Source organism: Oryzias latipes, chromosome 16, assembly GCF_002234675.1.
Source record: "Oryzias latipes chromosome 16, ASM223467v1".
NCBI classification, from domain to species: domain Eukaryota; kingdom Metazoa; phylum Chordata; class Actinopteri; order Beloniformes; family Adrianichthyidae; genus Oryzias; species Oryzias latipes.
In genome coordinates, this window is record NC_019874.2 from 21,786,611 (window position 1) to 21,809,245 (window position 22,635).

The window sequence follows — 22,635 nt, forward strand, 5'->3', positions numbered from 1 at the left end:
TGGATATGCTCCGTACTAGTCATAAAATGTAATTAATATGTGGATAGTCAAGAAAAAACTCAAATGTCAATTGAATCAAACGTCATCATCCAATCAGCGATGACAGAGTACCTTATCTGTTTTTTTTTATTGTGTTTCATTTTTTAACAACTATCCTAACCTGGAAATTACTTTTGTTTTTCGAAAACAAAAGTAAACAAACTTTAGTTTTTTTGTGTGTGTTTTAAATCTGGAATTTTGTTTTGATCACTAAAATTTAATGTTGTTTTTTTATCATTTGTAAAACGTTTTTGCATTGAGTGATTTGTTGGTATGAATTGCACTTTAGGGCCGCCATACAGAGGAGACAACTGTGTAGATTCACAGTCAGTGGTGTAAGCCTGGGGGCTTCCGGGGGGGGCGGAAAGCCAGTAGAAGAGATGAGTGAGTTCAAGAAAACGGCTTGGTGTTTTGATAAAAACTTATTTTGACACAATTTAATAATAAACAACACCATCAATATTAGTAAATAAAGACATATTAGGTTGGTGTTCTGCTATAAAATTGCTTATTTTTACCAGTTTTTTCGTGCATTGAAATGTACAAAAAGCATTAAACTAAAAAAATAAAAAGCACATGTAGAAATATTTAACAACTATCTGCCTCATTTCTGTTTCCTGCTGAGAAGAACACAGCTGTGAGATATGATGTTCAAACAAATCCAAATATAGCGAAGAAACAACCTGCCCAGAGAAAGCCAACTGTTAATAAGATATGTCCTGATATCAGTTGGGGGGAAAAAAAAGAATATTTCCCCACCGACTATCCAGAAGTACCTGTTAGGAATTGATTAATTTGAGATTTTTGTGTCTAAACGAAAGCCAGGTTAAATGTTTCCTTCTCATAAGTCCTAGGATTTTTATTTGCATTTTTAAAACCCCAGTATCATGACATCACTGAATGTCCATCATCCACCAGGTTGTACTAATATCCTACCCTCTGTATAATTGGCATGTGATGTTGTAAAAATATGCTAAAAAGGTCAGAATAATTCAATTTATACTAAAAAAAAAACCTGCAAAAATATGTAAGTATTTTTTCATCTTTACTTTAAGTTGGTCTGGCAATAGACCTGAAGAAAATATTTATACATTTATTGAAAAAATGAAAAACAATACTGCTAATACTGTAATAACTACCAAATTTAGGTGTACGCTTCCTGGTGAAACAATTAAGTTCCTTTTTTTTTTCCAAAGAGCTTCAATTAAACCAAATTACATATTTGTGTCTGAATTTACAATTTAAATTTTCTATATCTTATCTTTGAAATAAAAAAGATGTCTTCTCTGCAACAAATCTCAGAGATTGGTCCATTTCTGACCAATGAGGGTCCTGAAAGCGCTGGGGCAGTTCCCTTTGAGGATATAAACCCTGACTGCAGGTGAAGTGGTCTCATCAACTGAATCACTCAGCAGCCATGAGGTCTCTGGTCTTCGTTCTGCTCATTGGAGCCGCCTGTAAGTGTCACATCAACTTGATTGTTAAAAAGTAGAAGTAACTCAAATTCATTATACCTTTTTAGCTGAAAGCAGGACCTTAACTTCCTGCTGTGTTTTCAGTCGCCCTTGACGATGACAAGATCGTCGGCGGGTATGAGTGCACCCCCCACTCCCAGCCCCATCAGGTGTCTCTGAACGCTGGTTACCACTTCTGCGGCGGCTCTCTGGTGAATCAGAACTGGGTGGTGTCTGCTGCTCACTGCTACCAGTCGTAAGAAGACAGAATTCTTCTGAAAAGATCCTCATTGGACTGAAAGAAGTCTGAAGGTTGGTTGGTCACTTGCTGAGCCCATCGCCTGTCTGAATTGTCTTTCAGCCGAGTGGAGGTGCGTCTGGGAGAGCACCACATCCGGAACAATGACGGAACCGAGCAGTTCATCACCTCCTCCCGTGTCATCCGCCACCCCAGTTACAATTCCTACACCATTGACAATGACATCATGCTGATCAAGCTGAGCACTCCTGCCACCCTCAACCAGTACGTGCAGCCCGTGTCTCTGCCCTCCGGCTGCGCTCCTGCTGGCACCATGTGCTTGGTCTCTGGATGGGGTAACACCATGAGCCCCGGTGAGTTCTAATTCCTGCTCTTTGCACAACTTCATTTAGTAAAACACAAAGACATTGTCTCTCTCTTCTCTGGTGTTCACCATCTGCTTTTCTCTCCTCCAGCCGATGACGGCGACAAGCTGCAGTGCCTGAACATCCCCATCCTGTCCGACAGTGACTGCAGCAACTCCTACCCCGGCATGATCACCAACTCCATGTTCTGTGCTGGATACCTGGAGGGAGGCAAGGACTCTTGCCAGGTACTTGAATGGGTTTTCACAGACTCAGCATCCTTTTAAATGGAATATTTATCACATAGGATGCAACTGTTTTTTCCTCCTCCATCATCATCATCTGCTCTCTGTTGTCAGGGTGACTCTGGTGGCCCCGTTGTGTGCAACGGCCAGCTGCAGGGAATTGTCTCCTGGGGATATGGATGTGCTGAGAGGAACCACCCCGGTGTCTACGCCAAGGTGACTTTTAAAGAAGAAAAACGTTCAAAGAAAATCGACTTTCCAGCTGTGGAAAAGCCATGTTGCATAAATATGCAATGGACACAGTGATTATTTGTTGTAACACTGATCTGTTTACTTTCAGGTCTGCATTTTCAGCGACTGGTTGGACAGCACCATGGCTAGCAACTGAGTGATTCAACCAAAGATACCTGGTCCAGCAGCTCTTCATAATTAGCTGTTAGTATTCCATCTGACTAACCAAGTAATGACAAATAAAGAATTTAAAGCTGATTCGTGTTTTCTCATCATTCGTATTTAAACCATGATTGCTGTCACATCTTCTTTCTGTACAAAACTCTGTTTCTCTGGTTCTTAGCATTCATGGTCAGCTTTTGTCATACACTCAATTTATTTAAGAAAAATCTCCTCTTTTTCTGACACAAACAAAAATTTATTAAACAACTGCGAAGCTCAGCAAGCTTTTAAGAAATTAGCAGACTGAATCCCTTTTTTTTTTCTTTTGGGTGTCACTTTTTTTGGGATCAACAGATGAAAAATACTAACTTTGTTTACTTGTGGCAACCACAAAAATACTTAAAACTCATTTTTTAAATTAAAAATATAGTCGTTAATCATTGTGTGGTTGAAACAAAAATATATCATGAAATTTCAGTTCAAATACAAACTATGCTGCATAAATTATCATGGAGGCCGAGTAGCCAAAATGTCTCTAAGTCTTGGTAACTCAGTAACTACGTGTTTAGTTATTCTTGCTGCTAATAATTGTAGTTTCCATTTTTAGTTTTTTCTTACCTTTTGGAGCCTTTTTTTTTGTATAGTCTGACTCATTTTGCAGCTTGTTTGGGTTTGGTTTTGCTTGTTTTATTTTATTTATTTGTTTATTTATTGATTTATCAGCTTGTTCGGTTTTGCCCTCTGTCACACCAGGTTTAAGCTGCCACACAACAGTGTTTTGTGGTTTAAAGAGCCCTCTGTTCTCGCTTTGGCCATTGCAAATTTGCGGTCATTCCAGTCGTTGCTTATCCAAGTTTTTTTAGGCTAGTAGTGGTTGACATTTTGTCTCTTTCCTCTGGCTATCATTGTACTTCATTCAACAGCTTTCCTGTTTTTCCTCACCCTCTGTGTACAGGAGTTTGCATTTGCATCCTCCACCTCTGACTGCCACACATGGGCTCCAGCAACAAATTGTGACTTAAATTCTGTCTAAATCATCTATATTATTGCAAATGCATTTTTGCAATATGTGGCAGCAGCCCAACTTTGGCCATATAGCTCCCTGAATCCAGCTGCTGCTCTTTACTTTTTCTGTCACAGAGATTTCTTTATTTGTTTTCAGATAGACATTACAGTATAATAAAGATTTCAGAATTGACAGATTCTTGCTGTCAGAATTTCCTGCTTCGGTTGTGGGCTGACACAGATAAATGTGGTGCATCAAAATCTGTGCCTTCCTTCCTTCCTTGAATCATTTTGTACTAATCAGAAAGAAAATCAAAAAGATTTCAAGTTTGGATGATTCAGCAAAGAGCTGAACTCTGGTCATCCCTTTATCTGTAAACAGTGTGACTGTTGGACATAAAGCAATGTCCTGTTTTTTATATTTTATGTTGGTGAAAGTCTTTAGAAAAAAAGTCTTGTTTGTTGAATATTTTTTACTTTAGCTCTTTTTTTAAATACATTTGTGGTGTGTTTTGACTATTTCTAACTGTGGTTCAGTTCTTTGCTTAACATTTGAATGTGCGTTCATTTTTTTCCTGTGCTTTAGTAATTTTTCTGTTGTTTTCTTCTGAGTTTTAAGTGACATCAACTGCTTTTACTTTGGAAATCAGTAATATAGTTTATTTACCACCCTTCCTCTGCAGCTGAATCTTCTTAAACAGCCTATAGACAGAATTAATCCATGGTTTGGGTGTTATTAAGCAGTCAGAATTACTTCCTAAACTTTTTAGACAATAATAAAAACAAGGAAAGGTTCTGTGCCATTTTACTTATATTTCTTGTTTTTTTATTGGATTGTTTATTCATGATTGGTCGTTTCCTTTGGTTATACTTGCTGTGTGGTTTTGTTTCTGCTCCCTCTGACTCTTGTTCACACCAGGTTTAAATTCTAAATCAGTTCAGCTGTCTTGTGTTAGCTAACACCCCTCAGCATAATAAAGAGTTATAATTTTGAGTCAGCATTGCCCGATTCTTTTGTCACTTTTGTTTTTATCGTGTTGAAGCATATATTCATTGAATGAAGGGTGTCCACCTGTGCATGTCTCATTCATTTGGGTCCTTCAAACCAGATTCTCTGACATTTATTAAATAATACAGCCTCGTACTTGTTAGAATTCATCATTTCGGCATGCTGTTCTGCTTTCCTGCAGCTTTTCACCCCTAGGCTACAACCTCCCACTACCTCTGTCTCTTTCAGCTTTAATCCACTCCCCTACTGATTTCCTCTCCTTCCTGTGGGGGGAGAGTTTTGTTGGTCAAGGGTCTGTGTGGTTCAGAACATCAGTCCTGAACTTCAGACAGTTCTCTGCAGCAACATGAAAAATGATTGAGGCAGGGGGTAGTTTGGCCTTTTTTTAGACAAAAATAAAAAAATAAAAATAAAAGAACCATCCCATGAATCTGCAGAAGAGTTACTGAAACCGCATAGTTGTTTTACAGTGAAATCAATCAGATTAAAATGTATATTAAATCTTTAACAAAACGGAAATTTAAAGTCCTGTCAGTTGTGAAACACCAGAATGTGCAACTATTTGCAATTAAACTTGTATGAAGTGATCTGAACTATTTCTATGAGTAAAGACCTAATTTTCAGGATCAGTTTTATCATGATGATTGTAGATTTTATCACAGTGCACACACTCTGCAGATGACATCAAGTGTGTGTTGATGGTAACAGTGTAGGCTGTCTTCCTCAGCAAGGCTTAATTTGTTAGGTTTGTGACATATTCTGCTCAGTTCTCCTGTGTCCTCTAATGTATCCAGATGTCAGACTTGTATGAAAAGAGGCTGGCAAAAAGACAAAAGTATGATTAGACCTGTTAAAATCCAAGATGTAGAGCAACCCTCTGCCAGCAGTGGGCAGCAGAGAGGATCCACAGAAAGTTTTAGCAGAAGCCGAATTGACGCATTTTTTGTGCATCCAGTAAATTGTCTGCAGGATCCTGGAACAAACAATCAGGCCAATCCTTGAGGCACATTTGCGCCTTTGGCCAACTGATATGATGAGAGTAAATCCCACTTCTGCCTTTGTTACTCAACTCCACATCTTTACGCTCCTTCCATCATCAAAAATACTACAAATTTCTGCCAACTCCAGCTGCTTCTCTTGCAGGTCAAATCTGACGATAAAAAAATCCTTTTGATCAATTTTCCAACTGTAACAGGATTTGTGTAAAGACCTAATATAATCTGACAAAACAGAATATTACAGAGGATTTTCTTTAAAAAGCAACAACTTTTATTTGATTCAAATATAGGGAAACAACTGTTTCTGGTGTTTTTTTTTCTTCTCTTTTCCAGATCAAAGATGGCCGTATTTTTCTCTCTTGAGGCTCGGATTCAGAGGTAAATAGAAACAAAAAGACACCACATCAGAAAAATGATCATCCTTTAGTCCAGATTTTCAATGTAAATGTAAAGTTGGGTAAAAAAAGAATGGTAGAATAGTTTTACATGTTCACCCTTTTTGGCTCCGTCCATGCAAATTGTGTGGGATAAATGTGATGTAGTTATATAGATACAGAGCAACTCATGAATAGAAACACAGTCATATTGGGATCGCAGGATTATGCAAATAATCTCACCTTATTTTGCACAGTAACTCAGTGTCTTCGAGCTGAATTCCCGTATGGGGATGGGGTTTTGTTACAATTGAAATTGCAAAACCATTTACTCAAATAACAACAACAAAAATCCCCAAATTAACATATGTCACATAACTCTTTCAAGTTGAAAGTTGTATGTCATACATTCAACATAACATTCCAGGGGATCTTTTTCCGTTTTATCTAATATTTAAGTTTTTGGTGCAACCTTGTTGCTTCTGCAACAATCTAATTTCCCCACTGAAGGATTAACAGAAGTCTCAAATTGTACATCTTAATATTCTAGATTCCGACAGGGTGCTGATCGCGCTCCCTCTCCATCCTGTGCGTATCTGAGGCAGCTGCATCAATCTTCCCACAGAGTAATCTAGCAGCCTCCTGAGGTGTTTTAGTCCTTGGGCTGCTGTCATGAGGTCAGGGTCATACACAGAAGACACTAAACCCTGCCTTCTTTGTATTATAGAAAATTCCTCTGAAACTTTTTATGCATCCACTTTTACATGCACTTTATGGACAAACATATTTAAAGACATCGTACATACAAAAAGTTTAAAAAAAGGAACTAGTAAAGATTAAGTCATATTTGTTTATTTGTGTGATCATAAATATACAAATTGAATTGAAAAAATTCAAATGAAGCTCAGACTTATTAGCCGTTTATTTCTTTCATTTGTCCTGCAGGCTCCTGGCCAGAGTACCTTTTATTTGTGCTGCATATTTACAAGACAATAGATGAGGTAGCATTTTAAAATCTCCTCTCTTTATATTATAAATGCCTTTCTATTTTTCCTTACATAATTACATTTGCAAGCTTTTATTTTTTTCTTTGAAGCTTTGGGAGTCATTACTAAAAAGATGGTTCGTGAGACAATATTAGGGACTTAGTGAATTTACCATGTTGATGCAGGCAGTGTAATTACCGAACAGCAGGAGGCCACAGTGGGATTTTTTTTTCTTAGTCCTGCCCACTGGTATTTTTGTGCAGAAAGACGGTTGTTAATTGTCAGTTACATTCTCGGAAGACTGATTTTCTGGCTAACCGTGTTAGTCTTTACTGGTTTCCTGTTTAGGCTGTTTTAGATTCCAGATGTCGGCTGCCACTCAGGAAGAAATTGTTCTTGTGATATCTCCTTGGCTGCTTCTGTCTTTTCGAGGCCTTGTCCTCCTTTCCTCATTCTCTGTATGTCTCCTCCCGTTGAATGTGCTGGTATTTCCCATCCTTGCTTTAATAAAGAGGAAAGAAATCTTTAAAAAGCAGTATTAAAAAAATACTAGGGAATAACTGCATATAACCGATAACATTTTATTTTCAAACTACAGTTGTGACCATCTTTCACAGAAAAATAGCATATGCATGCCGATACTATGAAAATGACTCCTGTGCATCTTATAAGAAACCCTTTTTTGTTTATTTAACAAAAATGTTAACTGATAAGAAAAGGCATCTTGTGGGCATATAAGTGTTGGTATGATTTGTTCCATTTCTCTCTGGGTCAGTTGTGGTTTCTATGACTAAGAATCTGCCAGTCCGTTCAACTTTTTAATCTATCATAGCACACCCTTCTGTCTCCTTAGAGTAAAAAAAAAAAACCTAACACAAAATTATAACTTAATCTTGATAAAAAGCAATGTCCAGCTCCTTTTTTGACTGATTAAACCCATGCAGGCTAACTTTAATCTGTCAACTCAAACTTTGATTTTCTTTGGAGTCAAAGTAAAAGTAGTTTTTTAAACGATTTTCCCTGAAAAAGGAAAAAAGCTTGGTTTTAACACAACGCACATGTGATTAAGGACCTAAATTTTAAACATGTTAAACTGTAACTTACAGTCAAAACTCATTTGGGAGGTCGACGCTGAATCGGGTTTTCTGGAGAATTCAGAAAAGAAAGTTACAAACAAATGTGCAAATACAAGTTAAGCAGGTTGCAGGAATTGAGCAATAAATATACTTCCTTGTGTCTCTCGCATTGACTTACTGCAGTGTGCTTAGTCATTGCAGTTCGTCCGGATGTTTTAAAAAAAATGATGAGAAATTAAAAAACCTTTTGCAAAAATTGTTGTAAATGTATTTGAAGAATTTTAGAAGAAAAATGTGCGAAGACACTGTAAAATAAAAGTTGAAATGCATGTTCATTAAGTAGTTTTTGACCAATATTTTACTGAAAACAAAATGACTTTATTTTTTCTTTACTTTATCTTAGGTTTTTATTTTTGTCAGAATTTTCAGCAACTTGGCATGGATCTTTAAATTGCTTTTGTATAAGAAAGTTGCAAAACAAATAAGCTGCCTTGTGTTATCCTGCTTAAATGATAATAAAACATTCTTATCTAGTTGTAAATGTCAGATATGTTTTATTAGTAGGATTATTCTATGTATTCTATGTCATAATTGGATTATAAGTGATTTTTTTAAGCGAAGAAAAGAAGAAATAAGCAAAAAATTCTATTGTTTGAAAGATATTAGTATTCTATTTGCTATATTAGATTACATGTTTGCTAGTTGTATCAAATACATTTATAGAATTCATTGATTTAAAAAAAACGTTTGTGAGTAATGGAAATCTAAAGGTAAAAATTTGCAAATAAAAACTGGCAGAAGGAAATACAAGAAAGGAGAAGCTAAAATAAACATTTTCCAGAAGTATGATCCTTCTGGCCTCGACACAGAGCGAGGTCATACCTTTGGTTTTTGTTTCTATGTGTTTCAGTGCCAGTGTGAGCCTGAAGAGGAAACAGAAACAGGTCAGAGTTGCTTTGCAAACTCATTTACATAAACACAGACCAACAAGGAGCTTGTTGGTTTGAATTTTAACAACTGAATGTTTTGAACAAGAAAAGTAACACATCAACTCTGTGTGTCAGCAAGTTCACAAAAAAAACAGTAAAACACAAAATAAAATGTAGGAAAAACTTACCGAACGAGTGCGCGTTGGGTTGTTCCCAGATGTCTGAGAGCAGCTGGATGGAGAGGGGCAGGGGGAGCCCGTAAGGTTGTGGAGGGGTGTTGGTGAAGAGGATGTGCAAACTTGGGGATCCAAGCTGGAAATCTGTATAAAAGATTTAATCAGTCTATGGGGGGGGGGGGGGGGGGGGGGGGGGACTTATTCCCACCAAAATCTAGGAAAATCTGGAAATCTGAAAACTGCAGGAAAAGGTTAAGAGAGAAAGATAATTTTAAAAAAGTGTCCCCAGTGGTCTTTCAATTGTGGTTATGCAGATTTTAACCAAAATTTTAAAAAATCTGTATCGTTTTCTAGGAGATAGTTTCTGCAGCGTGACAGGAGTTGATCTGATATTCACCTCTGAGTTGTGCGTTGGACTATTGGTGAGGAGCAACCCCATCTCCCCTTCCCCTCCCCATTACTGAAAGCTCTCTGCTGTACGAAGTCTCCCACTAGCTTACAGCCCCCCTACAACTCCAACGTCACACTACTGATGCAACAAAAATGCTGAGCAATATTGGAACCATCCAGCCATACAGTTTTGAGTCAGATACCAGCTCAGACAAGGAAGACGAAGACGTACATGGATCCATGTGTCTGCAAGTAGATGCATCAGAATGGAGCAAAGCAGGGGGCTTGTGGCCTGCCAATCCTAGCTTCTACATCAAAACAACAAGCTTTTTCAAACAGCGTTTTTTTTTCTGCTCCTGATTTACAAAGACTTGAATTAAGAAAAACTCAGAAATGCTATTTTAAAACAAGAACATGCTAAAAACACAATTTTCATCAGACTGGGTCTTTAAGTCAAAAAAGGATAGTATAATGTTGACTTTCTTTTACAATATTTAAAATGATCCTTACATGGAAATGTTGAGAATAATGAATGTGTTTTTTTTTTTTACTCAAATAAACACAAGTGTGCATTTGAGGAGTGTAGCCAGGTTTCAACCAGGTGTAAAGTTTCATAACTCACATGTCTTTGGGTAAAATACACTTTAGATAATAATTGGTCCTACGCTATCCCTGATTTCTCAACAAATTTTAGGGTTTAAAAAGTTATCTAACGCTTTGATTTATCTTCATATTTCCTAAAATTCCCTTTATCTTAAAACCATCAATTTGTCTTTTCTCTCAACCAGACTGTGAAGAGAATCAATAGAAATACCAACTGAGGACATCTTTGTAAAGGAAACTAAAATATCAAGGACGTCCAGATATTCACCCATCACTATATTTATATTTTGATGTACAGAACAAAAAGAAACAAAAAACTACAGGAGATACCTTCTTCAGAGCAGCCATTTCCTTTATCATCATTTCAATGTCCTCGTGGTCCCCCTCCTCTCTCTCATCTGCCTCTTCCTCCCAGTCACTGCTGTCCTTCAGGAACGGCTCGATGAGGACAGACTCTGTTCCCTTGATGTCGCAGCGGCAGTAAGGGCAGGTGTTGCCTACAGACTTCTGCTGGAGAACACAAACAATAAGGTGAACACAAGTGTAATGTTAATCTAGCACTACTACACAGCTTACACAGGTTTGATGCGTGTGAAACCTGCCATCAAAGGGAAGGCAATGATGGTGGAAAACACCACATTCAACCGACACTATCTTTGAGAAATTCTTTTGATTAAAAAGACTTAGTGCTCCCTTTTGATCAGAATTTAGACTTACATGAAATCTTTCCACTGTGGGATGACCTTCATCGAGTTGATCACATTGTTTCTGTGCTTCACACGCATCTCATCGTCTCATGGCTTTTAATATAGGTGAATGTCATTAATAGAGAAAAGGGAGCTGACCTCACACAGGAAGTGCTGAGCCAAATGTCAGGACATGCTGCTCTGCAGCTTTTTAAGAATGGCATCTGGTCTGTGGAGGTTGTATAGTGACAAACTGATAAAGGCCATCTGGAAATAACCGGTAGTTTGAGAGCAGCTCGTCTGATTGGATGTTGATAAAAAGTCAGAGGGAGGGACTCTACACAAGAAACCAGGTTTGCTCAATTTAACCAAATTTTAGATCTTTAGTGATTGTTTTTCTTAGAAAACTAAAGGCTCTTTTTGAAAATAATAGTCAGTTGTTTACTTCCCTGATGGATGGCTTCACCTGAAAGGTCGGTGTGACGCAGAATGGAAACACCTCCTGTATGTCTTTTGTCTTTGTTTTTTTACATTTGGATCTCAAGTTTGTAATAAAATTCTATTCTATTCTATTCTATTCTATTCCATTCCATTCCATTCCATTCCATTCCATTCTATTCTATTCTATTCTATTCTATTCTATTCTATTCTATTCTATTCTATTCTATTCTATTCTATTCTATTCTATTCCATTCTATTCTATTCTACTCTACTCTACTCTACTCTACTCTACTCTACTCTACTCTACTCTACTCTACTCCACTCCACTCCACTCTATTCTATTCTATTCTATTCTATTCTATTCTATTCTATTCTATTCTATTCTATTCTATTCTATTCTATTCTATTCTATTTTACTCTACTCTACTCTACTCTACTCTACTCTACTCTACTCTACTCTACTCTACTCTACTCTACTCTACTCTACTCTATTCCTTTCTTTTCTTTTTATTTCAGTTTATTTTATTTTATATTGCTTTATTTTATTTTATTTTATTTTATTTTATTTTATTTTATTTTATTTTATTTTATTTTATTTTATTTTATTTTATTTTATTTTATTTTATTTTATTTTATTTTATTTTATTTTATTCTATTCTATTCTATTCTATTCTATTCTATTCTATTCAAACAGAAACATCTTGTCTCTGCAGCACTTTAGAACAAAAAAAACAGATGCCGCATGAAATCTTAGGGTTAGAGTGCTGATTTCATCCACATTCTAAAGACCTTTTCCTTTAAATAATTAAACACTTCTGGTTTGCACATCAATTACTTTTTTTAAAAGGTTTTATTAATTAAGTTTTATAAATATAGTTAGGCAAAACACTCCATAGATGCGATGGAGTTATTTACAGAGGGTATCATCATTTGTTTATTAATAATGAGAGAAAGAAGAAAAAAAGAGAAGTATTTCTCATCATATCTAAATGTGAAGCACAAAGCTTTGCTGCAAAAACTGAATCCCAAGAAGGTAAAAAGAAAATTTGTCTTAACTCCTATTCAGAAGTTTTTCAACAGCAAAATAATCTTAGATTAAGAAAGCAAATCTTAGAACATTAAAGATTTTTTTGCGTTAAAATAATTATTTTGTTTATTTTAAGGGGGCCTGTTTTTGCACAGCTCCAAAAATACTTCATGTCCAGCCAAGAGAGACTGTTACACTTCACTGATCATAATCTATCTCATTATAAGGTGCAAAAAAATGGGAAATAGCTTTAGACTGGCCTGTGATTCTGCAGATGGGTAACTATATAAGTGGGGGCTTTTACCGTACCTGCCAGCCAAAGAGACAAGACTTGCACAGAAGATGCCCACAGGGCTTGATGCGGGTGTCTTTATCCTTCTCTGCACAGATCTTACACAGCTCGAAGGTGCTTCCAATCTCACAGTAAAGCCCATACTGCTCCTGTTGTGCAAGAGTATGACCATAAAGTCACAGCAGCAAACATAGATATAAAAGTTAGTCTCCCATAAAACTTCAAGACTCTGCTCCCAATCGAGCTGATAAATAACAAGTTTGCTTTACCTCTGTAACTTGGACTGTTTGCTTTTGAGCTGTTTCACACAGGCAGGTGAGTTCAGGGTTCACATCTCGACCATCTGGATACAAGTAACTACAGGCACAGGACCACTTAGAGAGGGGTTATAAAAAGAGAAAAACTCATGACATGGGGGTGCTTGCTTGTCCTTACCAGCCTTCCTTGAATCCTTGAATAAGCGCTTGATAGAGAGGTGTGTCCCCTGGGAGGGTTTGGATGATGTCCCCTTCAGCAGTCACATGGCCAACGGCCCACTGACCCATTCTTGTGCAGCTCAGGCGAAATATGTAGCTTCAAAAAGAGAGTAACAAAATAATTCACAGCCAGAGTTTGGAAAAAAATAAATGCACTTCTAAAGAATATTGTAACTGTGAGATGAAAGGGATTGTCTTTTTCTGTGCATCAGCGATGGGCCGTGGCTGCACGCATTCTCACCTTCCAGGTTTGTGTAGGTAGTGCTCCAACCGTTCTACCACCTGGTCATAAGTGAGGAAAGCCATGTAACCAGGGTGAGTCACTGCCATGTGGTTCCAGTTCCTTATGAGCGAACTCCACGGCTAAGAGTAGAAAGACGGTGACGTCAGAGGACGTTTAATCACAGGAACACCTACTCTTTCATACTTTCTGCTAACCTGAAACAGCCTCGTGAAGATGTCAAACTCAAACACAGAGATGTAGTCATTACAGGTGAGATCAATAGTTGATTTGAGAGCCATAGCCTCCATCCTCTCCTCAAACGGATGCACAGTTCTCAGCTGCTGTTTGAAATGATTCCACGGGACAATGCACCTGTCAGCACAAAATGAACAAAACATGGAACAAACCAAGGAAAAGACCCCATCGGTTCATCCTGGAAATATGGCACATACTTGTTACCAAAAGAACGTCTCCAAAACTCCTCTGCTTTACTCTTTGTCAGCTTGTAGGTGTCACCCTGAAAGTGCCCCCCTGGAAACATGGCCTTCAGCTCCCACAGCATATGACTGAACAGCAGGGACAGTTTGGTGAGATTCCTCCTAAGATGGAAAACCGTAGAAGGCATTTAATGGCAGAAGACAAGCACTGTGCATGGAAATACCTGTCGTCTCAGGCCTTGCAGCGGCTTGTGTTTTCTGACTAGTTCATCGGGTGGTGTGGAACAAATGTGAAAGCCCCCTGGGCTTTAAGAAATAGAGATTTTATCTCCAGTATTGAATTTTCACATTGATTTTTCTACCTGACTGAGTATTTTGAGGCCTTCGTTGAGTAAATCTATTTAAAGTGTGAATTAGCACAATTACAAATCAGGAAAAACGGTTGGATAGAATAAACCCTGCGACAGACTGGCAAACTGTCCAGGGTGCCCCCTGCCTTCACCCACAAGTGGCCGGGATAGGCTCTGGCAGCCCTGTGACCCCGAAAGGGAATAAACGGTAGAAGATGAATTAATGAATGAATGAAAAATGGTTTGATAGAATAAAAAAAACTACAATAAATGGTTTGAAAGCATCACTTTTAAAAGAAACTTAGGTTTGAACTTGTTTCTCTACTCTTAGTTATACTACTCAGAAACTAGTATAAAGTATATAAAGTTCAGTGAAAGAACACTGATGGCCAGATGACCCTTGCTCCTGGTGACAGATTGGTATTCAATTACTAATATCAGCACATCTATAAGCAATTGGTTAAAGAACAATCTCTTGCAAATTATGTATTTAATCTTCAATCCACATAAAATATATTTGCATGTCTATTTAATAGCTAAAATGTGAACAGACTCAAAAAAATCTAAATTGAACTTTCACAGAAAAAAAAGGTACAATGGGATCCAAAAGCATTAATTGACCTTTTTATTATAGAGGTTTATGCTCCTGACCAAAGAAAGAAAAGAGCTTTCAAGCTGTTAGCAGCAAAAATGAAACAACTTGCTGTTCTGTGGAGACAGCAGTCGCTGTAATTTACACTGTGAACAGTACTTTCAACTGTAACTTTAAGGTGACAAATTCTCCAAAGACATGTACTGAGTTGACAACGACAAAGTGCAAATATCCCTTCCTGCAAGACCACAAACTCAAAGCTTTGAGAAAAGAAAAAACAACTGACAAATGCTCAAGTGTCAAACTGTGACTCCAGTCTGGCTTTGAAGCTACGTTCACACGGCCGTTGGCAAAGCGCGTTTCCAATGAAAAATCTCTGTAAAGGCATGTAATCGCATGTTTCAGGTTTCCTCATTAGAATGTCTCACATACATGCATTGATGGCACTCCGGCTCTACGTGCATGCCACGTGTTGTAACTTAAACCAGGTTGAACTTTGCCCAACCGTGGACTCGGATTTGGTCGCGACGTATGAATGGCGTCCCTTGTCAATCTCGAAAGTACCAACCGTTGAAACATTTGATAGTGGAGGAGGAAATGTATCCGAATAGAGCTGTGAAAGAAAAAGCCTGGAGCTGGATTCATTTGCACAGATTTAACATTTTGCACCAAGTCTCTTCCAGCTGTAGGTAGCGGACATGCGCTAGTTAACAGTCGAAAAAGCAGATGAAGCCTTTCCGTGCTTGTCCAGTGTGAACACCATGGGCTAAACTCATGTTCAGGAATGTTTGTTTAGCGCGTTCTTAAATGCATGTCACATGCAGTGAACATAGCTCCAGGCAGCAGCAACAGTCTTTCTGCAGTCAGGACTAGTACCTGACCCAGAATGCGGGCAAAGTTTAACACATAAAATGCAGCATCAAGGTGCCAGCGTTGTTACAACTCAGACGGGTAAACCAATTCTGAATTATGGTGTTTTTTTATTTTCACCATTACAGTTCACATAATTTCAATTTCAAAAAGTTGGAATGATAATGTACAACTTCTAATCATTTCTTCCATTTGAAACCATCGATCAATATTCATATTGCAATGCTCAGGTTCAGTAAAGCTTTCATCGCTGCTGCATTGCAGATACTTTCCATACACAAGCACAGATCAGGTAGTCCAGCTTGCAAACAGGATGCTTGACTGTTGCATGCCTCTTTGTAAATACCACAAAATGTTCCACTGGCCAGTGCTTCACTTCAGAAAACCTGAAAGGAGTTTCATAACTCTCTTTATTTTTTATTTTACTTTTAGTCTCTTTTTTTTTTATTATTATTATTTTTAATTGTCACACAGGTTTGGTGCACCAGGTACACCACACAAAATTTTAGTTTTATTATTTAAATTTGTTTAATATGAAATCTTAACAGATAAACATGCCTACGTGATGGTGTCTGTGCAATGCATGCCAAAAGAATGCCAAATTAAACTTGTTCAGCATGACATCACAATGATGTCCACTTATACCACCCACATGTTCCATTTGCATCTTCGCCTAATCTAAATTGTTTTGTTTTTTTAATTAACAAAAAGGCCTCTCTTGCATCTCAGAACATTCAGGGTTCATAACAAATTCAGATTTCTTCCGATTTTGCAGATGCATACCATCAAAAAAAGAAAATGAGAAAACCTATGTTGAGGGTTGGAGTGGTGTAGTAGGAGACGGGAGGAAACACGTAAGCCACATCTCTCGCTCTGGCTAAACCCATGTAGTTAAAAATACAACTCTAAAGATGGAAATGCTGTGGTAAATTGTACAGCTGTTACATAAAAGAACGCTCATTGAAGATAAATTGTTGAATACCAGGGAGTTTTGTGCTTCAGTGATCATCAGTCACTGTCATTTGCAAGTGTCCAATTGTCACAATCTGTGTGTTTCTCCATATTTAGTCTTATGAACCGGTTTCTAAATTTTCTGCAGCGTGATTTTCTTTTAAAACTCAAGTGTTTCTGTTTCCAAATTATTTTAGATTATTTTCAGTTTTCTTTGTCGGTCATTCCTAAAGCTAAAAAAAGTTGTTTTGATAAATTTCTTTAAAACTGTGAAAGGAAATTTTAAATGTTAAATGTAAAAAAACAGCCTGAACAGAATCTAAAAACATACATTTATGGATTGTTTTGATTCTGACATCAAATATTTTTTAACAAAAAATTCACAGATAAACAGTTTCAGTAAATGCAATATGTAAGGGTTAATGGCCAAAAAAATATGTGTTATCACTATTTAACGCACGCCGTGGAAGCCTGAACCGTCCTCCACGTTGCTATATATATATTTATATATATATATAGATATTTAGATATATAGATAGATAGATATATATCTATCTATATATAGATATATATATAGATAGATATATAGATATAGATATATAGATATATTTTAATCATGTGATTATTTGTTTCCATTGAGGCTAGTACTTGTATGAGAGTTTTAGTCTAAATGCTAACACCGGTAGTACATTAGTTGAATTACATTTACTGTAGCGATATTTTAAAAAAAAACCTACTCCAGGGACGAAGTTTTACTGCACAACTCTTAACTTGAATAAACTTCTTGTGAAATCCAAAGGTTTATATTCACAGTGTCTTTTTTGTAGCCTACATTTATCTTCCACTTCAAGTTTTCCCGATAAGTGGTTGTAAACAATGGTGTATTCCTAACTACATTTTTTTTCAAGCAACAGAATTTTCAGAATAAATTTCTTCGCGATTCCTTAACAAATATAACAAATTGTCAAATTTTACAGTACAATTATTGTTGTTCCAAACTGTTCTATATTCATTTTTTTTTCTGACTGAAACTTTTTCGCTCTGTCTCAAGTCATTAATTTGAATTCTTTTTTATGTTAAGTTTTTACGACTTTATTGTACGCTTCATTGTACATTTGAGGAAGTCCAAATGGTAGAGAAAGTTAGTTATTTTGCATTTATCTTTCACTGACGGTATGTCTGATGTCTCAGACATTAAATCAAACCACTAAAATCTTCATTTGACTATTTACACCCTCAGCTGGATCTCAGTTCTCTTTTAATTCTCAGCTGATTACTATAGTCGTCAACATTTCCACCTTTGTTCAGCTTTGATAACTTTCAAAAAATTGCATTTTTTATTATTAACTTAAACGCCTTAAAACCTGACTTTATTTCCTGCTATGAAAAAAGAATCACATATTTTTTTCTTTCAAGCAGATGCTAAATAAAGGTTAATTTGGAGCAGATGCATATTTACATCAATAAGCATCAGGAGGTTAAATTTATTCTCAGGCCAGATTGCTGCGGTAAAGTATTTTTTATGCAATTAGCATAAAACATTCTACGCAGAGACTTTGCCGTTTGCCTGACAAAGCAAGTTAGTGGCCCATCTGTTGTAAGACAGGAAGATACGATGCAGATTTATTATCTGATTGTCCAATTCTGTAAAAAGATGATCTAAAAAAACAGCAATCAGGTCAGCAACACTGCCGCAACTAGCTGAATAAAGAAAAAGAAAAAAACAGGGATGAACGCATTTTAAGAGAGGAAAAATGTCTGTTTATGAGAGAAAAATCACTTCTTCATTTTGCTCAAAGTCAAAGAGTTTTGTTTTATTTTCTATTGTTTTGCAAATTGGCATCACAAAGACGAATATTTGGCGCTGTTTCCTGCTCTGCTGTTTGTATTCACAACGGGGGATTCTTAAAAGCTGCTCAACCTTCATGCAGAAGAAAAATCACAAAGTCACTGCTGGAAATTCTGTATTTTAGCCAAGTTTACAGACGAGGGTCATTGTAACAACACACGGAGGTTCATGTTTATATTTGTAGGGGCAGGGAATGCGCTTCATTTTTGCGCCTCAGCTTTTCCTTGTTAAAAAATTCCGGTTATAAAGGTTTACGTCAACAACCATCATTTCATAAAAGAAAGATTTTATTAATGTAAAAATTAACTTTTACACTTTGTGTTTCTAAGGAATTAATATCAATTCAGATGTTTTAGGGTTCCAGTAATAAACTCACGCACTGGCCTTTAATCCCACTAGTTTCTTTATCACAAAGGGTAAGCTTGCAAAGAAATATCATGAAAAATGGGTCTTGCTCGGATTTGTTTCTTAGATTTGTTCAGGATGAAATATCAAATGTTTATTTACTAGCTCAGCAGGCGATTGATTAATAACTGTGAGGTCAATCCAAACAGTTTTTTGTCCTGGTGGTTAAAGTTTTGCACTTTTTTTCTGTAAATCGACTTGTAAAACAAATTATAACTAAAATAGAAATACTTTGAAACAGTTTCTTCCATAAATGTATAGATTTCCGTGGATGCTGCTGCGGTAAACATTAAGAATGTTACAAAAACATCAAAACAAAATCCTTAAAACAGCAAGAACAATTTTAAGAACATTTTCAGAGAATTTCTTTTAAACTAAATTTTGCTTTTCACGCAAACCAGATTTATCCTTTTTAATTAATCAGCAATCACAGTAACATTATCATATTCTAATGGCATTCCATTAGAATATTTACTTAATATTAATAAAATTTACTTAATATTTGTTATTAATTTTAGTGATCACATGTGAGTTTGAACTATTTTGACATTCCATTTTAGGGTTGTTCAGATAAATGTGGCTATTCTCTCAGCACATTTTAATTCAATTTCTTTATTTTTTCATTTCCACAATGACAAAAAACAATAGATCTTGTGAAAACAACTTGTTCTTCTGCCCCTTTTAAATTATTCAGGTAAGGGAAGTAAGCGACAGGGGAAGTATATATATGTGTAAATATACCGTTTTGTTTCTTTTTCACTTTAGATTTATTTCCCTTATCTGAATCATTTAAAAGGGGCAGAAGAACAAGTTGTCTTCCCAACATCTATATATATTTACATATGTACAAACATAGATTATGTGTATGAGTACAAGACATTTTAAAATAGCAAATATCTTTAAATGTGGAAGAACACTACTTACAATCGCTATAGTCCGGTTTGCTTTAACTTTCAGATATTTTGAGATAATTTATATACATCTAGACTGAAATTCCAACATTTTTTGACAAAAATGTTAATGATTAATAAGAAAAGTTCAAAATACCCGTAAATGGTTTTTGATGTCTTTTATTTTTCTAACCAACAATCAAAAAGCAAAATGTCAAAACAGGTGATTAAAAAATTTAAAAAAAAAAGAAAAACATGTTGAATTCAAAAACTGTTTCAAACTTAAATTAAGGAAATAAAATAATCAATAGTGTTATTCAGATGCAAATGACCTCTTTGGGGTCATTAAAGGCAAAAGCAACAGATAAAAATCATTTTCTAACTTGTAACTTTTTCATTTTTAGTTTTCATAAATAGATGTATTGTTTCTTGATGTAAAAAACTTTTTAAAAAGTCAAATTCATTAAAAACAAGATTACAAACAGCTCCAAATAGGATTTGTTCACTGCCTTACCTGCAGCTCGATGTCTCATCAAATATCTTCTCCCGTCCGTCCTTGAACAGCAGCATGGCCTTTTCTGTTTTATCCAGCAGGTTTCTGACGTGAACTCCCAGGTACGTGGCCTCATCCCCTCTGGGAAACTGCCCTCCTGCTGAACTATAGCCGAGGTAGGGCTCCCAAACCTGATGGAGCAGCGTCAGAGTCTCCCTCACCAGATCCGGCAGGTAAGGCGGGCTGTTCTTCAGGCCCAGCCGGGGGTTTGTGCACAGATTGTGGAGCCTGTCCAGCTTTTTGAGGCTCTTGTCCACCATCTGTCGCTCTTTACTGAGAGGAGGCTGGGAGCTCAGGTTTGGACTCTTGGGTGCTCCTGAACCCGCTTTTGCCATCATTTCACAGTTTGCTTGAGGATGAAGTGAAGCAAAACCACTTCTAATTTCAGCCCTTGGGTGAAGGCAGAAGGAGGCGTGACTAAAACCAACAGCACAATGTCAAGAGTTACACTTTGAATGCGTGACAATGATTCAAAAACAAATCTGTCAAAGCAGCGGAGGCTCAAATGTTTGAATTCTCGCAATTTTTGATGCCTTTGAAAATAATCTCTAAGTGTTCGTTTTACTTAGAAAGAACACATTTTTCTTTGAACAATGTGTTAGTCAGATGACATTTGAGAAAATGTTTGAAATTTTGTGTGAGAAAATCAACTGCTGTTCTTGTATTCCTCCATCAACCTGTCCCAGAGAATGTGAAAGCGTGTGAACTTCACATTCAAAAAATTCCATAAGGCATACTCAAAACACAGAAAAGCAACGTTTGCAACTGACTCTCAGTCCTGAAAGCAGTTCAAACTTTTATCACCTCACTCCCCACCCTTCATTTTCTCTCCACTCCACACCTTTGTACCAGAACTCCGCTTACCAGTCGTTATGTCAGCAGCAGAGCTGTCCCACATTCTCAGGGTCAACAGAACAAGAACACCAGCAGCACAGCGGAATCATGCGCTTTGTCATGGCCTTGAACCCAACTGCTGCAGCTCCTTCTTAGCCTTTGGTTGTCACCCCGCTGTTCTCCCTTGTCTCAGCTCAGACTCATCGGTTTCCTGGTTGCAGCGAAACAAACGTGGTTGTTTTCTTTGCTCTGCTGCTCAAGCAGGCAAACAGAGAGAAAGATTTGTGAGGGTGGGGTGAGCGAGGGAGGGAGGATGAGAGGGAGGAGTGAGCTCAAAAGTAAATGGAGTGAGAGCAGAATGAACAGCAACAACGACTTCCTGATACGCAGAGGGTTACTAATGCTCACCTGCTTATGACCAGGGTCCTCAGATTTAGGGTGCAATTGGAAGGAACCATTTCATGGGATTCCTGAAAACTCAGTTCATTTTTGACGCCAATCCAACTAGTACTATGATCAAATAACATTTTTTCTTTAATTTAACTTAAATACTCTCAACCTTTCAGCAGCCTCAGGCACACCTCATGTATGTTCCTAATCAAAATTGTATTTTTGATGTTTTTAATATGTTCTTTTGGCATTTTCCCATAATGGAGGAAATATAATAAGAAAATTAAGATTAAAGTTGCATTTCTGAGAATTTCTTTATTCAAATTGTTGCGAATCAGGAGCAGGTGAAAAAACTGGCTGTTCGAAAAAGCTTGTTGGTGCAGCATAGAAGCTACTATGGCAAACCAGAAGCTTCCTGCTCTAGTGGAGTCAGTTTTTCAAATAGTCAGAAACTTAGTAGTACAAACACCAAATTTTACAAACACCCTGCAACAAACTGGTCCAGGGTGTCCCCAGCCTTCGCACACAAGTGGGATAGGCTCCGGCAGCCCCGTGACCCCGAGAAGGAACAAACGGATTCGAAGATGAATGACTGACTGAATGTACACCAAATTTATTATTTCGTTGTGTATGTATCTTAGGACCCTCTCTTTCAGAAATGCATGTTAGACACAAGAAAATATAAAATATTTCTACTGTATTCAATTCAATTCAATTTTATTTGTATAGCCCAAATTCACAACAACAGTCGTCTCAATGGGCTTTCATATAGGTAATTGAAAAAGTCAAACATAAAATCATAAGGATCATAAATACATAGAATTTAATAGGAAAATACTAAAATGAACTAACAAACTGACTAAGCTATACTGGGCATCCCTGCCCTTAGACCCCCTTCGCGGTAAGGAAAAACTCCAAAAAAAAACGTATTCCAGAAAAAACGAAGAAACCTCAGGGGTGCCAACATGAAGGAGGGATCCTCCCCCAGGACGGACAGGCGATTTACCAGAACTCATAGAGAAGAATCAACTTATCTAACACTACAACTACATATTTAAAGTCCAGCAGACGAGCTTCATCCAGACGGAG

General features: G+C 37.0%; 2 protein-coding genes across 5 annotated transcripts; one reads left to right on the forward strand and one right to left on the reverse strand.

Moving 5' to 3' along the window:
* The first annotated feature begins 1,430 nt into the window (after positions 1-1,430).
* tryp (trypsinogen) lies at positions 1,431-2,830 on the forward strand. Its single transcript, NM_001104900.1, is given in 6 exon segments — positions 1,431-1,496; positions 1,599-1,749; positions 1,855-2,105; positions 2,208-2,344; positions 2,456-2,557; positions 2,682-2,830. Coding segments are annotated over 6 exon segments (729 nt in total). The 5' UTR covers positions 1,431-1,456; the 3' UTR covers positions 2,730-2,830.
* A 4,194-nt stretch (positions 2,831-7,024) lies between these two features.
* On the reverse strand, positions 7,025-21,776 carry LOC101158476 (E3 ubiquitin-protein ligase CBL). 4 transcript variants are annotated; one of them, XM_023964004.1, is made up of 13 exons: positions 21,187-21,767; positions 20,284-20,739; positions 13,878-14,024; positions 13,641-13,797; positions 13,444-13,565; positions 13,162-13,299; positions 12,996-13,083; positions 12,744-12,875; positions 10,611-10,790; positions 9,300-9,431; positions 9,065-9,105; positions 8,211-8,251; positions 7,025-7,607 (listed from the first exon to the last, which is right to left on the reverse strand). In XM_023964004.1, exons 2-13 carry the CDS (start codon positions 20,658-20,660, stop codon positions 7,486-7,488), a joined length of 1,677 nt encoding a protein of 558 aa, XP_023819772.1. In that variant the 5' UTR covers positions 20,661-20,739; positions 21,187-21,767; the 3' UTR covers positions 7,025-7,485. The 4 variants fall into 4 exon arrangements, with proteins under 4 accessions (XP_023819772.1, XP_023819773.1, XP_020565939.2 ...); XM_023964005.1 differs by having other exon boundaries at positions 10,611-10,787; positions 21,187-21,765; XM_023964006.1 differs by having other exon boundaries at positions 7,491-7,603; positions 21,187-21,776.
* Positions 21,777-22,635: the final 859 nt, after the last annotated feature.

Excerpts from the sequence above, each read along its gene's own strand:
- LOC101158476 (XM_023964004.1), bottom strand. The coding sequence starts at position 20,660 with ATGATGGCAAAAGCGGGTTCAGGAGCACCCAAGAGTCCAAACCTGAGC. Across the intron at positions 12,876-12,995 it reads AAACAGTCCAAGTTACAGAG|GAGCAGTATGGGCTTTACTG; the intron begins GTAAAGCAAACT and ends CTTGCACAACAG. Across the intron at positions 8,252-9,064 it reads CATAGAAACAAAAACCAAAG|AAAACCCGATTCAGCGTCGA; the intron begins GTATGACCTCGC and ends TGAATTCTCCAG.